Below are 10,919 nucleotides of genomic sequence, written 5' to 3' on the forward strand. Positions count from 1 at the left end.
AAATTATAAAAAAAAACGTGGTTTATTATGATAATTTTAAAAATTGATTAAAGTGATTTAGTTTGGTTCAAATTATTCGTCATGAAAATAGGATTTTATAGTTTAAATTTTGTATTTAGTTACAAAACTATGAATTTGAATTTGAATTCATTGTCAAAAAAATAATAAATTCACCATTGTTGATTTAATTATTGACCATGAATCAGCCTTTGAAATAATAAATTAAGATGTCATCAAATGACTCTTTATATATATTTATAATATCTAATCTAAGTTAAGAATACAAAAATGTGTACATTAATTACATTAAAAAATATTATTGTCTACTTATGTTCTCCATGCCAAGTGAATTAATTATGTAATTTGTGCAGCTGGGCGGGGACCCAATAGAGGTGCGGTAGCAGTAGCTAGCTTCCCCCCATTCATCTTGGAGTGATTAAACATTTAATGACTTATAACGTACATTCATCTTGGAGAGTTTCAGCAGAAGCAGAAGCAGAAGCAGCAGCATATATAAGCAATTAAACCTCCAGATGGCTAAAATTACTAACACAAATATGGAGGATATCAATATCATAGGTACAGACTACAAAGCATATCCCAAATCACAAAGAAAAATTAACAAAAAAACAAAAAAAGTTACAAAGATGATTCAAGAGAAGATAGCCACATAATTAAACACAGCAGTATCAAGCATCAGGCTTAACGGAATTACTTCGACTCAAATTGACCCTTCTAGTGACCGCCACATAGTAAGCCCCCATGGCCAACACCACCACAAACACGAACCCAAACACAATTCCGGCGACCGCACCAGCGCCTACTCCCCCGCTGGCCCCTCCCCCGGAGCCGGGCGTGAATGTGCTCTCACGACCCAGACTTGAGGCCACGGTGGCAGCCAGAGGCAATGGCGAGCAGTGGGAGGAAGAGCAAGGGTCTCTGGTAACTGGCTGCTGGCTCTGATCAGCCTTTGGGTTGAAGAAATCAATGCCGGAGGGTGGCAACGCCGTGGGGCTCTCAAATGCAAGGCCGTGGGGAGCTCTTTCTTGGGCCCGAGAGACGTGGGGCAACAAGAGAAGAAGAGAAAGTGTCAACAAGGTTGTAGCCAAGGGTGACATATCTTTAATTTTGTTGTTTGTTATTTGGAGTTTGAGAGAGAGGGAGACAGAGACAGAGACAGAGAGACAAACAGACAGAGGAGTGTGGTTTTGGGTTTTTTGGAGGGGCTAAGATCTGGATGGTTCGAATGGGTATTTATAGGGGGTTTGGGGAGTGGGGGGTTGCTTGGAGTGGAATTCTAGCGATGTCTTAGAACTGTTTTAGAGGGGACAAAATGATGGAAGGGGCTCTACAAGCTATCCTTCGATTCACACAGTGATGTTCCTCAACTGCCCTCAAAATTTTAATTTCAACCCTTAATCCTACCCTTGAATCATTTCTTGGAAAGCAACATATACACATATATATATATGGTAGTATATATGTTCTCATTGTACAAAATTTTTCACTTCTTTTCTACTAGAAATCTCTTTTTATAATTTGAACTTCTGAAATACATTTCTTACTGATACCACCAAAGACTTACCCTGTTTTACAACCAACATATGGCGTATTAAATTTCATTGAAAAATGTATGTACTTGTGTGTGGGGGGGTGGGGGGGTGAAGGGTAGAGGGTGAAACGGTAATTGAATGGAGAGTGCATGAGTTGGTCTCCTGGTGGCTCTCAATGCCATGTTCTATCCACTCGAGTGATAACTAAAGAGTGGGGACTGGGGAATAATAATAATAATAATAAGGTGACATATATTCATTCATCAATCGGCCGGCCGGTCCACAAGCAAACGCAATTTCATCTCAACTACACACATTACTTGAACTCAAATTCATCTAATAAACCTAGTAATTTATAAATCACCTGCACTGCATGTAAATATCTATCTATCTATCTATCTATGTGGTGGGGGGAGGGGGGGGGGGGGGGGGGGGGGGGGGCGCATTGGTGTCATGCCGCTATCATGTATATTAGTACCTAGATATCATCTCTCTTTATTTTGCAATTATCATTACTTCTTTTAGGTATTTCTTTAATAGAACAGCGGATAAAATTAAGACAGAAAGAAGAAGCTTTATATTTATATATACAGTCTAGGATTGCTTAGCTTAAAGGGTCAGCAAAGCTTTATATATATATATATATATATATGTAATGATTAATTGCAGAGGGGGCAAACGCATGCTAAAGCTCAGCTCTTCTTCTTCTTCTTCTTCTGCTTCTTCATCTTCTTCTCACTTAAGGTTTCTATTTTTGTATGGGTGTTTAATTAAGTCATCATCATACCAATATTTATGAGTTGCACAAGATGCATATGCATGGCTAGAGGGTGGATCATGCTCATGCCATGCACTTCCGCACACTCATCACAGGATTTGCGCACAACTGATAAAACGATAATGTCCTTATACTGTTTTGGTTTCAAAAAAAAAGTGAAATGGTGTAATATATAGTTGCTAATTTTGTAATTATGAATCCATATTTTAGTGGATATCTAATTTCTTGATGTTTAATTGTTATTTGTTGGTCTTATACGTTACATAAATCTTATATCAATAAATATAGCAGCAATGGGTATGTGATCATGAGATGTACCTGTCATGACAGCAAAGTTAAAGTTGACATGGGATCAGGACCACCATTTTGCTTAATTAGATCTGCCAGAAAAAGAAAATATATATATATATATATAATTAGAAATGGTATTTGTATATGGAATTTGTGATTGCGCATTAATTAAATCAAGGCTATATATATATAATAGTGTTTATAATAACAGAATGTTCAAATAAAGTTTATATATAAATATCGTGTCCAAATAACATTTGCAAAGTTATACGACTTTCTTAATGGTTTTGGCTAAGGGGAAGTCAAATAAGTTTTAAACTGTATCGGCACACACGTTGTGATTTAATAATTTAGTGGAAGATTTATAGAGTTCAAAATGAGAAAAATTACAAGTTATTTGGGCTGGTTTGGGTCATCTGATGAATGGGCCAAGCAGGGAGGTCCAAAAGTTGAAACCCAAAGAGAGTTTCAAGGGCTTGCTCAAGACAAGATGATAGCAGCAGCGCAGTCATAGACTGGATTAATTAATAACTTCAATTGTTTTCATTTACTTAGTCTCAAAGTCAAATATATGCTTTTTATTCTTAATTAAGAATAATGTAACCTGTATTTTGATTATTACACATGGAACATATTTGACAACCCAACATAATTTGTACACAAATGCGCAATCATATCAATGGGGCATCATTGGATATATAATTTAAGATGATGGTATAATCATTCTTAGTCCCCCATAATTTAAGGGTATATGGTTCACCATCAAACTGCTACAAAAGTCACCTAATATGAATAAACAAAGGATTAGATAAGATTGATTAGCTAACCCATGATTAAAAAATGGCCATGCAAGAAGAAACACTTGACTTTTTAAAGAAAGAAAAGGGATCCCAGGCTCAAATTACCTAACCTAGTGTCTTAATTATTGCTTTTTGTTTAATTTAATTTATTTTATTTTGTTTTTGTGTGCAACTACTCTGAATGATGAGGAATCATTTCGTATTCTTCCATGATTTCCACTTCCAAGAAGCATCACCAATCATTATCATTAATCTTTTTTTAATTTTGTTTCTGGGTTATTATTGCCCCTCAGGTTAGATTAATTAATTATTACTGATCAATAGTGCTAGCTAGTTTAATTAATAAGATGAGGATAAGAACATTTGTTGTTTTTCAAGTGAAAGGGACTTCCCCACTGCAAATATTAAACTGGAGATTAAAGAGCCTTTAACAACATTTAAACTGGGGATAAGAACATTAATTTGTTGTTTTTCTGTGAGGAAGAGGGGAACGGCTAGCTCTATTTTTTTTCTTTTTCTTTTTTCTATTTTTGATTTGGTTCCTTAAAGGAAATTGTATTAAATAAATGATTAATTCATTCAAAGAAATGCTGCATTTTATTTTAATTTATTTAATTTTTTTGATAAAAAGCTAAAATTTATTGATTAAAACTGACTATACCTCGAAGAATAGTAAGACTATCTATGAACTAATTAGGGTGTTAAATTAAGTGCCTTCTCAAATTGAAGACATAATTCATCATCAATTAGTTAGCTAATGAGCTCCATAACCCTTCAAAATTCAATTAAGAAGTTCATATGAGTGAGTTTTAAACATTTCTTACCATCCAATTAATTAGTAGTTGAGTTCGAGATTTTTTTTTTTTTTTTTTTTTGGTTTATCAGGAATAATTCATAACCACCATATCATTCCTATTTTTAACTTTATTTTCTTTTGGGGAGAAATTAAACATGTCTGATTGACACTGCAAAAACAACCCATTGACTTTGATTATTCGTAAGGAAACATGCATCATGCATGATGAAGATTACACAGCACAAGAAGAAAGAAAGAAAAGAGCGAGAGAAAGATGGACAAAGGAAAGACGACAACACACATGCAATGAACTGAAGCAGGACATGAAACAAGAAGAAGAAGAAGAAGAAGAAACAAAGGAGAATTCACAGAAGACGGCGCCATTAATACCCCACCCCGAAGCAAACATTATTATTTACAGTTCCATTCCATCACCCTCTCTCATTGTTCCCTTCTCCTTGAAGCCAAAAGTCCCTTAATTAATCATATCCTTAATTTCATCCAAATATTCGACCCTTGGTTGATTAGGAATTGCTCCTGAAGGATCCCAAAGCCTTCAAGGCGGCCGCTCTCAGAATGTACTGGTGGTAGATCGCAGCAATGCCGGCTCCGACGAATGGTCCGACCCAGAAGATCCACTGAAAAACACAAATATATGTTTATGAATCGAAATTCTTGATGAAAATTAAGGACTGATCATGCATGATTAATCATGCATACCTGATCATCCCAAGGCTTATCCTCGTTGTAGATAACTGCAGCTCCGAAGCTTCTAGCCGGGTTGATCCCAGTTCCGGTGATCGGAATCGTCGCCAGGTGAACCATGAACACCGCGAACCCGATTGGCAGTGGAGCCAACACCTTCATAATTAATTAAATAAAATTAGCTAAAAGCCATTGTTTTGGGGGTTTGTATGAATAAACTGGGGTATATATGGTGCTTAATTAATTACCGGGACATGGGAATCACGGGCGCTCCTCTTGGGGTCGGTGGCGGAGAAGACAGTGTAGACCAAGACGAAGGTGCCGATGATCTCGGCCCCGAGGGCCGTGCCCTTGCTGTAGCCGTGAGCCACCGAATTGGCGCCGCCGCCGTACCGGTTGTAGTAAGACTTCTGGAAGGCCTTTACCAGCCCCACCCCGCAGATTGCACCCAAGCACTGTGCCACCATGTACATCACCGCCCGGATCAGCGACACTTTCCTCCCCAAGAACAGCCCGAACGTCACCGCCGGGTTTATGTGCCCACCTGTTCAAGTTAAATGAGTACATAAAAATCTGTGACCATGTATCAAAACTAGGGGTCTTTTAGTTTACTGACCGGAGATGCCGGCGGTGCAGTAGACGAGGATGAAGATCATGCCACCGAAGGCCCAGGCGATGCCGAGGATGCCGACACCTCCGCAGGGGTCGGAGGTTTTGGCGGGGTCGGTCTGGCTCTTGTAGCCGATGACGGTGAGGACGGTGATATAAAGGAAGAGGAGAGTAGCGATGAACTCGGCGATGAGAGCCCTATAGAAGGACCACTTGGTGAGCTCCTCGACGTCGATGAGGGGCGCCGGCGGCGGGTCCTGGTAGTCCTTGGCCTGGGGCTCGCCGCCTTGCTCCCCCGCCGTCTCGACTTCCTTAGCCATTACAGTGAAGTATTCGAGCGTGCGCTCAGAATTGGGTGGGTATTAGCTGTGACAGTTAATTAAGGATAGGATGGTGCAGAAGTGAGGAAGAAAGGATTAGTATTTAATGAGGGGTTTTGGTTATTAATTAATTCAAAGTGGATATGTATTTTTGATTTTCTAAGTGATTACGTGCTTAATTAAAGTTTGGCCGCCCACAAAACTTCAATTTTCATTATTGGATGTTCATGAGGGTGGGTCCCACCAATTCTCCCTCCACCCCCCCACCCCCACAAACACACACACACCACAACAACGGCTCTCTGCTTCTTCCTCATTCTTCCTTGGTTCCTGCATTTTATGCCACATTATTAGGATAATATTATTTTCAGGGATTGTGCTATTTGTGTAGAAACGAATTTACAGAACTTTTTTATAGAGTGATACATAGTGATATTTTGATATTAAAATATCATGATATATTATAATTTTTGTTTACCCCTTTTCGTTGTCCCTTATCTCTCCCCTTGTCGTTGCAACTGATCACCCACCGTCGTTCTTCACCCCAATTGTCTCACCTTCTCTTACCGCTGCAACCTTATTGCATTATCGTTGTCGTCTCTTCTCATCGTCTTGCCTCCTCACCACTGCATCCTCCAACAACCCGCTCGCCCCTCGCTGTTGCATCGAGATGAGAGCTAATTGCTGGAGGATGCAAAGATGAGGAAGCGAGGTTGCAACGGTAAGAAGAAATAAGGCGACGGAGGCGAAGAACAGCAGCACTAGGGTCGGCGACGGATGGTCAGTTGCAGCAACAAGAATGAGAGAAAAAGGAGAGAGATAAGAGGTTGCTAGAGGGAGAAGGGGTAAAATGATCATTGAGAGAGGGGGAAAAGGGGCAAAATAGTTATTTAAGCCATCTATAAAACCCTATCTGTATAAATAACATTACCCTAAAACCCTATCTGTGTAAATAACATTACCCTATTTTCACAAATATAAATATCGTATGGATTGATTGATAATTCATACGTTCAAGAGTTGTTACCATATATATAATAGTCTTCCCTTTCATTATATTCATTACACTTTTAGTTAGAAAAGAATATAAAATCTAATTAAAACTTACTCACTGTACGTATACCAATCTTAAATTTCATTATATATTTGTAACACTTAGCTGTAATGAGAACTATACCACTTACAGTTCTGTTTGAATTATGGGTGATTTAACGAGGAGGGTGACGTACGAACGAACGGCGATCCACATCCACTAATTAAAGAGAGTAATTCATTTAGACAGTTTATGGAAAGTTTTGGAGGCGTACGCATGTGGCGGCAGTTTATGGATGGTACGTAGGGGACGCAGACGCTACTTTCAGTACTACTGTTGCTGCCATGCCACCCACTGTAATTTAAATTAAAAAACTGGTCGATCGTCGCCCGCCCTACCTTCTCCTTCATCTTCTCGCTCGTGACATGGCCGCCGCAACTCTCTCTTCTCGTACGTCGACGAGGAGGACGGCCGGGTTGCCATTGCAACTCCTTTCGCTAGCTAGCTAGCTTGTCGGTGATGATGATGAAAAGAGAAATTAAGAAAAGGAGGAGGAGGAGGGACCGCAGCAGCAGCAGCAGCAGCAATATTAACAGTTGCCGGCCGGGCAAAACCCATCGATGGTTGGCAGTGGGTGCGCATGTGGGGGGTTCCAGTTCCAGCCAAAACAAGGGTTCCAGTTTGTTTCAAGTTTTACTTAATTAATAACAAGTAAAGTAGCGTTTGTAACAGCAGGATTAATAGTACGTAGTGTTTGTAAGTATAACTAATTACCCTATTTTAATTAATAAAATCTCTAAGCAAATATTATTTCATATATACAGTACACGCTAATAATAATGTTTATTAGCTCTTCTCTAAAAAAAGAGAATAGTGTCACTGGTCCCGTACGTACTTATTGGCAGATCGCATATTCCTTCCTGTTCATATAAGACAATTAATTAATCCTAGCTAGCTGACTTGGGAATAATGGAATACTGTAATTAAAAATTAATAATTACCAACATTAATGTCTAATTTAACGAAATTTAATTTAATATATACAATAAATCTATTTGAATAGAATCTATATAGATAGAATTATCTTTTTTTGTCATTTTAATTATTGATATTAGGATAATTATGTCATTTATCATTTTATTTACTAACAATATTCTTTTTAATCATAATTTTAGAATTTTTTATAAAGTTAGAATTATTTTTTTATTTTATTAAATATCATTAAAATAATATAAAATAAACATTAAATCTATTTAAATAAAATCTATCCAGATTGATCTCATCATCTAGAATCAATTTCAAAACTTATCTCTTGAGAATATTAAATATGTCCGTGACTGTGGATGTGGGTACATATTTTAAGTACTATTAAGGCCATTTTAATATGGGCATGGGGTTGTCATGACCTTGGTTAGCCGTTTCCATAATTTGACAGATAAATTTATCTGATCGTAACTAAAATTTGTACAAATATTGGAGTTCTTTTATAGGGTCAGATAAATTAATAGACAAGCTTATAAAATAAAAACTAAAAGACTAAAATGCCTCACTCACATTATATAGAAAAAAATACAATATAATATGGGTGAAGACATTTTAATCTTTTAACTTCCATTCTATAAATTTGTCTGGCAATATGTTTGGCTCTCAAAAAAATTCCTAAATATTGTGCTTTTATATATGCTGTCATTTATGATAGCTAGGGCCTTTTATTATTTCCTTTGAATTAATTAATTTCTCTCCAGAATTCTTCAAAGATATTTTTATTTATCCCCACATTGTTGCTTTTGAATATATATAGAGAGGTGAATGCATAGGAATTAGTGACTTTAATTATAAGATGACGATTAATTAGGGGGGTTTATTTATGAAACAGTAAGATTTATTTAAGTTAAAAATAGCCATTCAAATCACTCACTAATTAGTATGGTATGAACTTAATTGATTAATTTGTGGTGATTTTGAAATATATATAGAGAGTGAGAAATTACTTTATAATTAAGAATTGATTTTTTTTAAAAAAAAAACACTTGTCAAATTACCCGTATTATCTCCTAACCCATCTAATAATGATTTCCTAATTTTTTGAGTTGAGTTGATTTGGCCGGTTTAGGTGTCACAACAACACTATTATTATTAAAAACAAAATAAAATATAAAGTGTTGATGGGTTGCATGAATTAGTAGTCTAATATATATATATATATATATATATATAAGATATAACTAGTTGAAGGCAACTGGGTGGTTAGCTGAGGGGCGCGCATACGTACAAAGCGTTGAATCTGGATAATGAGTGGGCAATAACGATACACGTGTCAAAAGAGAACACAGCTCACGCCAATCATTAATCCAAACGAAATTGACAATTCTAATTTAACGGGGGGAAGAAGATCCAACTCATGAACCGACCATTGCCACCGCCCCACCTATTGTCCACTCATATCCCTCCACGTCATCTCTTCTCATGTATCTTCCCTTTTTTTTTTTTTCTTATTGATTGATATCTAATTAATAATAATGACAAATTTAACGTCTGATGCCTCGTTTATATTATATTAATTTTTGTTTAAAAGCAACATTTTTCTTATATTGTAAGTTGATGTTTTATTTTTATTTTTAATTATTCTTCTCTCCTTTCACCTTTCTTTCTTGCTATCTTACATTAATTTTGATAACGACAATTATAATTGTTAGGGTCTTCTTTCTTTGCATTTAATGCTCACTATCCCATCTATTACAAAATTATTGAGACCAAATAGTCTCAGAGACATATAAAAAAAAATAGACAAAAATTAAGTTGGGATAAGAATCTTATTACCTTCAATTATCACTGTACAACTTTATCTTTTTGAGTTACTGTTAATTATCTTTATTTATTAATCTGTCTTTGTCTTACTCTTATCTTATTTCTCGCTCGACTATCAATTCTTCGAGAAAAGAAAATCAATCATTCTTCCTTCATCTCTTTATCACTGTACAACTCTATCTTTTTGAGTTACTGTTAATTATTTTTATTTATCAATCTGTCTTTGTCTTACTTTTATCTTATTTCTCGCTCGACTATCAATTCTTCGAGAAAAGAAAATCAATTCTTCTTCCTTCATCTCTTTATCATCGATAGAACAATTAAATAACAAAAAATTATTTGCAAAGTGTTAATGAAAAAAAATGTTATATTACAATTAGCAAGCCAAGAGATGCGGGTTGTAATTTTAAAAAAATAAAAAATATTTTTATCTAAATTTACTATTATATAAACCAATATCATATTTTGATATTATGAAATCCTATCAACAATGTGTTATCTTAAAATAATCTTTATGTATTATGCTTAAAAAATACAATTTAATTACATTAACAAAATTTAAACTCGTAATTTTTAAATAATAACTAATTTCTCAAACAACTTTTATGGCTACATCAAAATTTAATTTACTGGAAATGTTGCGTAAAAAAAAAATGTCATTCAATAATTTATATTTATCTATATTTTTACACATAAATAACACTGTTCTAAAGAAAATGTTACGCGTAAATAATAGTGTTACAATTAGCAGTTATCCCCTGAGATTTCGTTAAATTACGGTCCGTACCCCTCGTATTCTGAAAATTACGGTGACTACCAAGTATTTAAACGACATTAAGAGATATGGCATATTGATTATTTTATTTAATTTTTTAAAAAAACTGTCTTTCCTTATCTTCCATGCCTGCCATATCTTCATTCTCTCTCTCTCAAACCCTCCCTTTTTTTGTTTTGAAAATGCTATATGAATATAATATTTTGATATTATATTTTAATACTCATAAAATTGTAAATATTCTTTAAATAATTAATAATAATATTTTATAAAATTATCAATTATTTTTAAAAAATTTATGCATAATAAAAACATTTATAATTGTTAAAAACTAATTAGTAATTCTATGAGGAGAATTATTTATAATTTTATAAGTGCTAAAATATTATATGTAAATACTATTATCGTTTCTGTTTAAAGTTTTGATTTTTCTTTTTTAAGGTAATGGTAG

General features: G+C 35.1%; 2 protein-coding genes across 2 annotated transcripts; both read right to left on the reverse strand.

The window, feature by feature from the left end:
• Positions 1 to 486: 486 nt before the first annotated feature.
• On the reverse strand, positions 487 to 1,218 carry LOC127790234 (uncharacterized). The gene has a single exon (XM_052319567.1). The coding sequence runs from the start codon at positions 1,116 to 1,118 to the stop codon at positions 690 to 692; it is 429 nt and encodes a 142-aa protein (XP_052175527.1). The 5' UTR covers positions 1,119 to 1,218; the 3' UTR covers positions 487 to 689.
• Positions 1,219 to 4,381: 3,163 nt separating this feature from the next.
• On the reverse strand, positions 4,382 to 5,933 carry LOC127790228 (aquaporin PIP2-7-like). The gene is made up of 4 exons (XM_052319559.1): positions 5,540 to 5,933; positions 5,172 to 5,467; positions 4,939 to 5,079; positions 4,382 to 4,856 (listed from the first exon to the last, which is right to left on the reverse strand). Exons 1-4 carry the CDS (start codon positions 5,850 to 5,852, stop codon positions 4,743 to 4,745), a joined length of 864 nt encoding a protein of 287 aa, XP_052175519.1. The 5' UTR covers positions 5,853 to 5,933; the 3' UTR covers positions 4,382 to 4,742.
• Positions 5,934 to 10,919: the final 4,986 nt, after the last annotated feature.

This window comes from Diospyros lotus, chromosome 1, assembly GCF_014633365.1.
Source record: "Diospyros lotus cultivar Yz01 chromosome 1, ASM1463336v1, whole genome shotgun sequence".
Lineage (NCBI taxonomy): Eukaryota > Viridiplantae > Streptophyta > Magnoliopsida > Ericales > Ebenaceae > Diospyros > Diospyros lotus.

Bases quoted from the DNA above. Each gene is read 5' to 3' on its own strand.
- LOC127790234 (XM_052319567.1), bottom strand. From the start codon at position 1,118: ATGTCACCCTTGGCTACAACCTTGTTGACACTTTCTCTTCTTCTCTTG.
- LOC127790228 (XM_052319559.1), bottom strand. From the start codon at position 5,852: ATGGCTAAGGAAGTCGAGACGGCGGGGGAGCAAGGCGGCGAGCCCCAG. The intron at 5,468-5,539 runs GTCAGTAAACTA...TAACTTGAACAG, and splicing joins CTGCACCGCCGGCATCTCCG to GTGGGCACATAAACCCGGCG. The intron at 5,080-5,171 runs GTAATTAATTAA...TTAATTATGAAG, and splicing joins CCCGTGATTCCCATGTCCCG to GTGTTGGCTCCACTGCCAAT.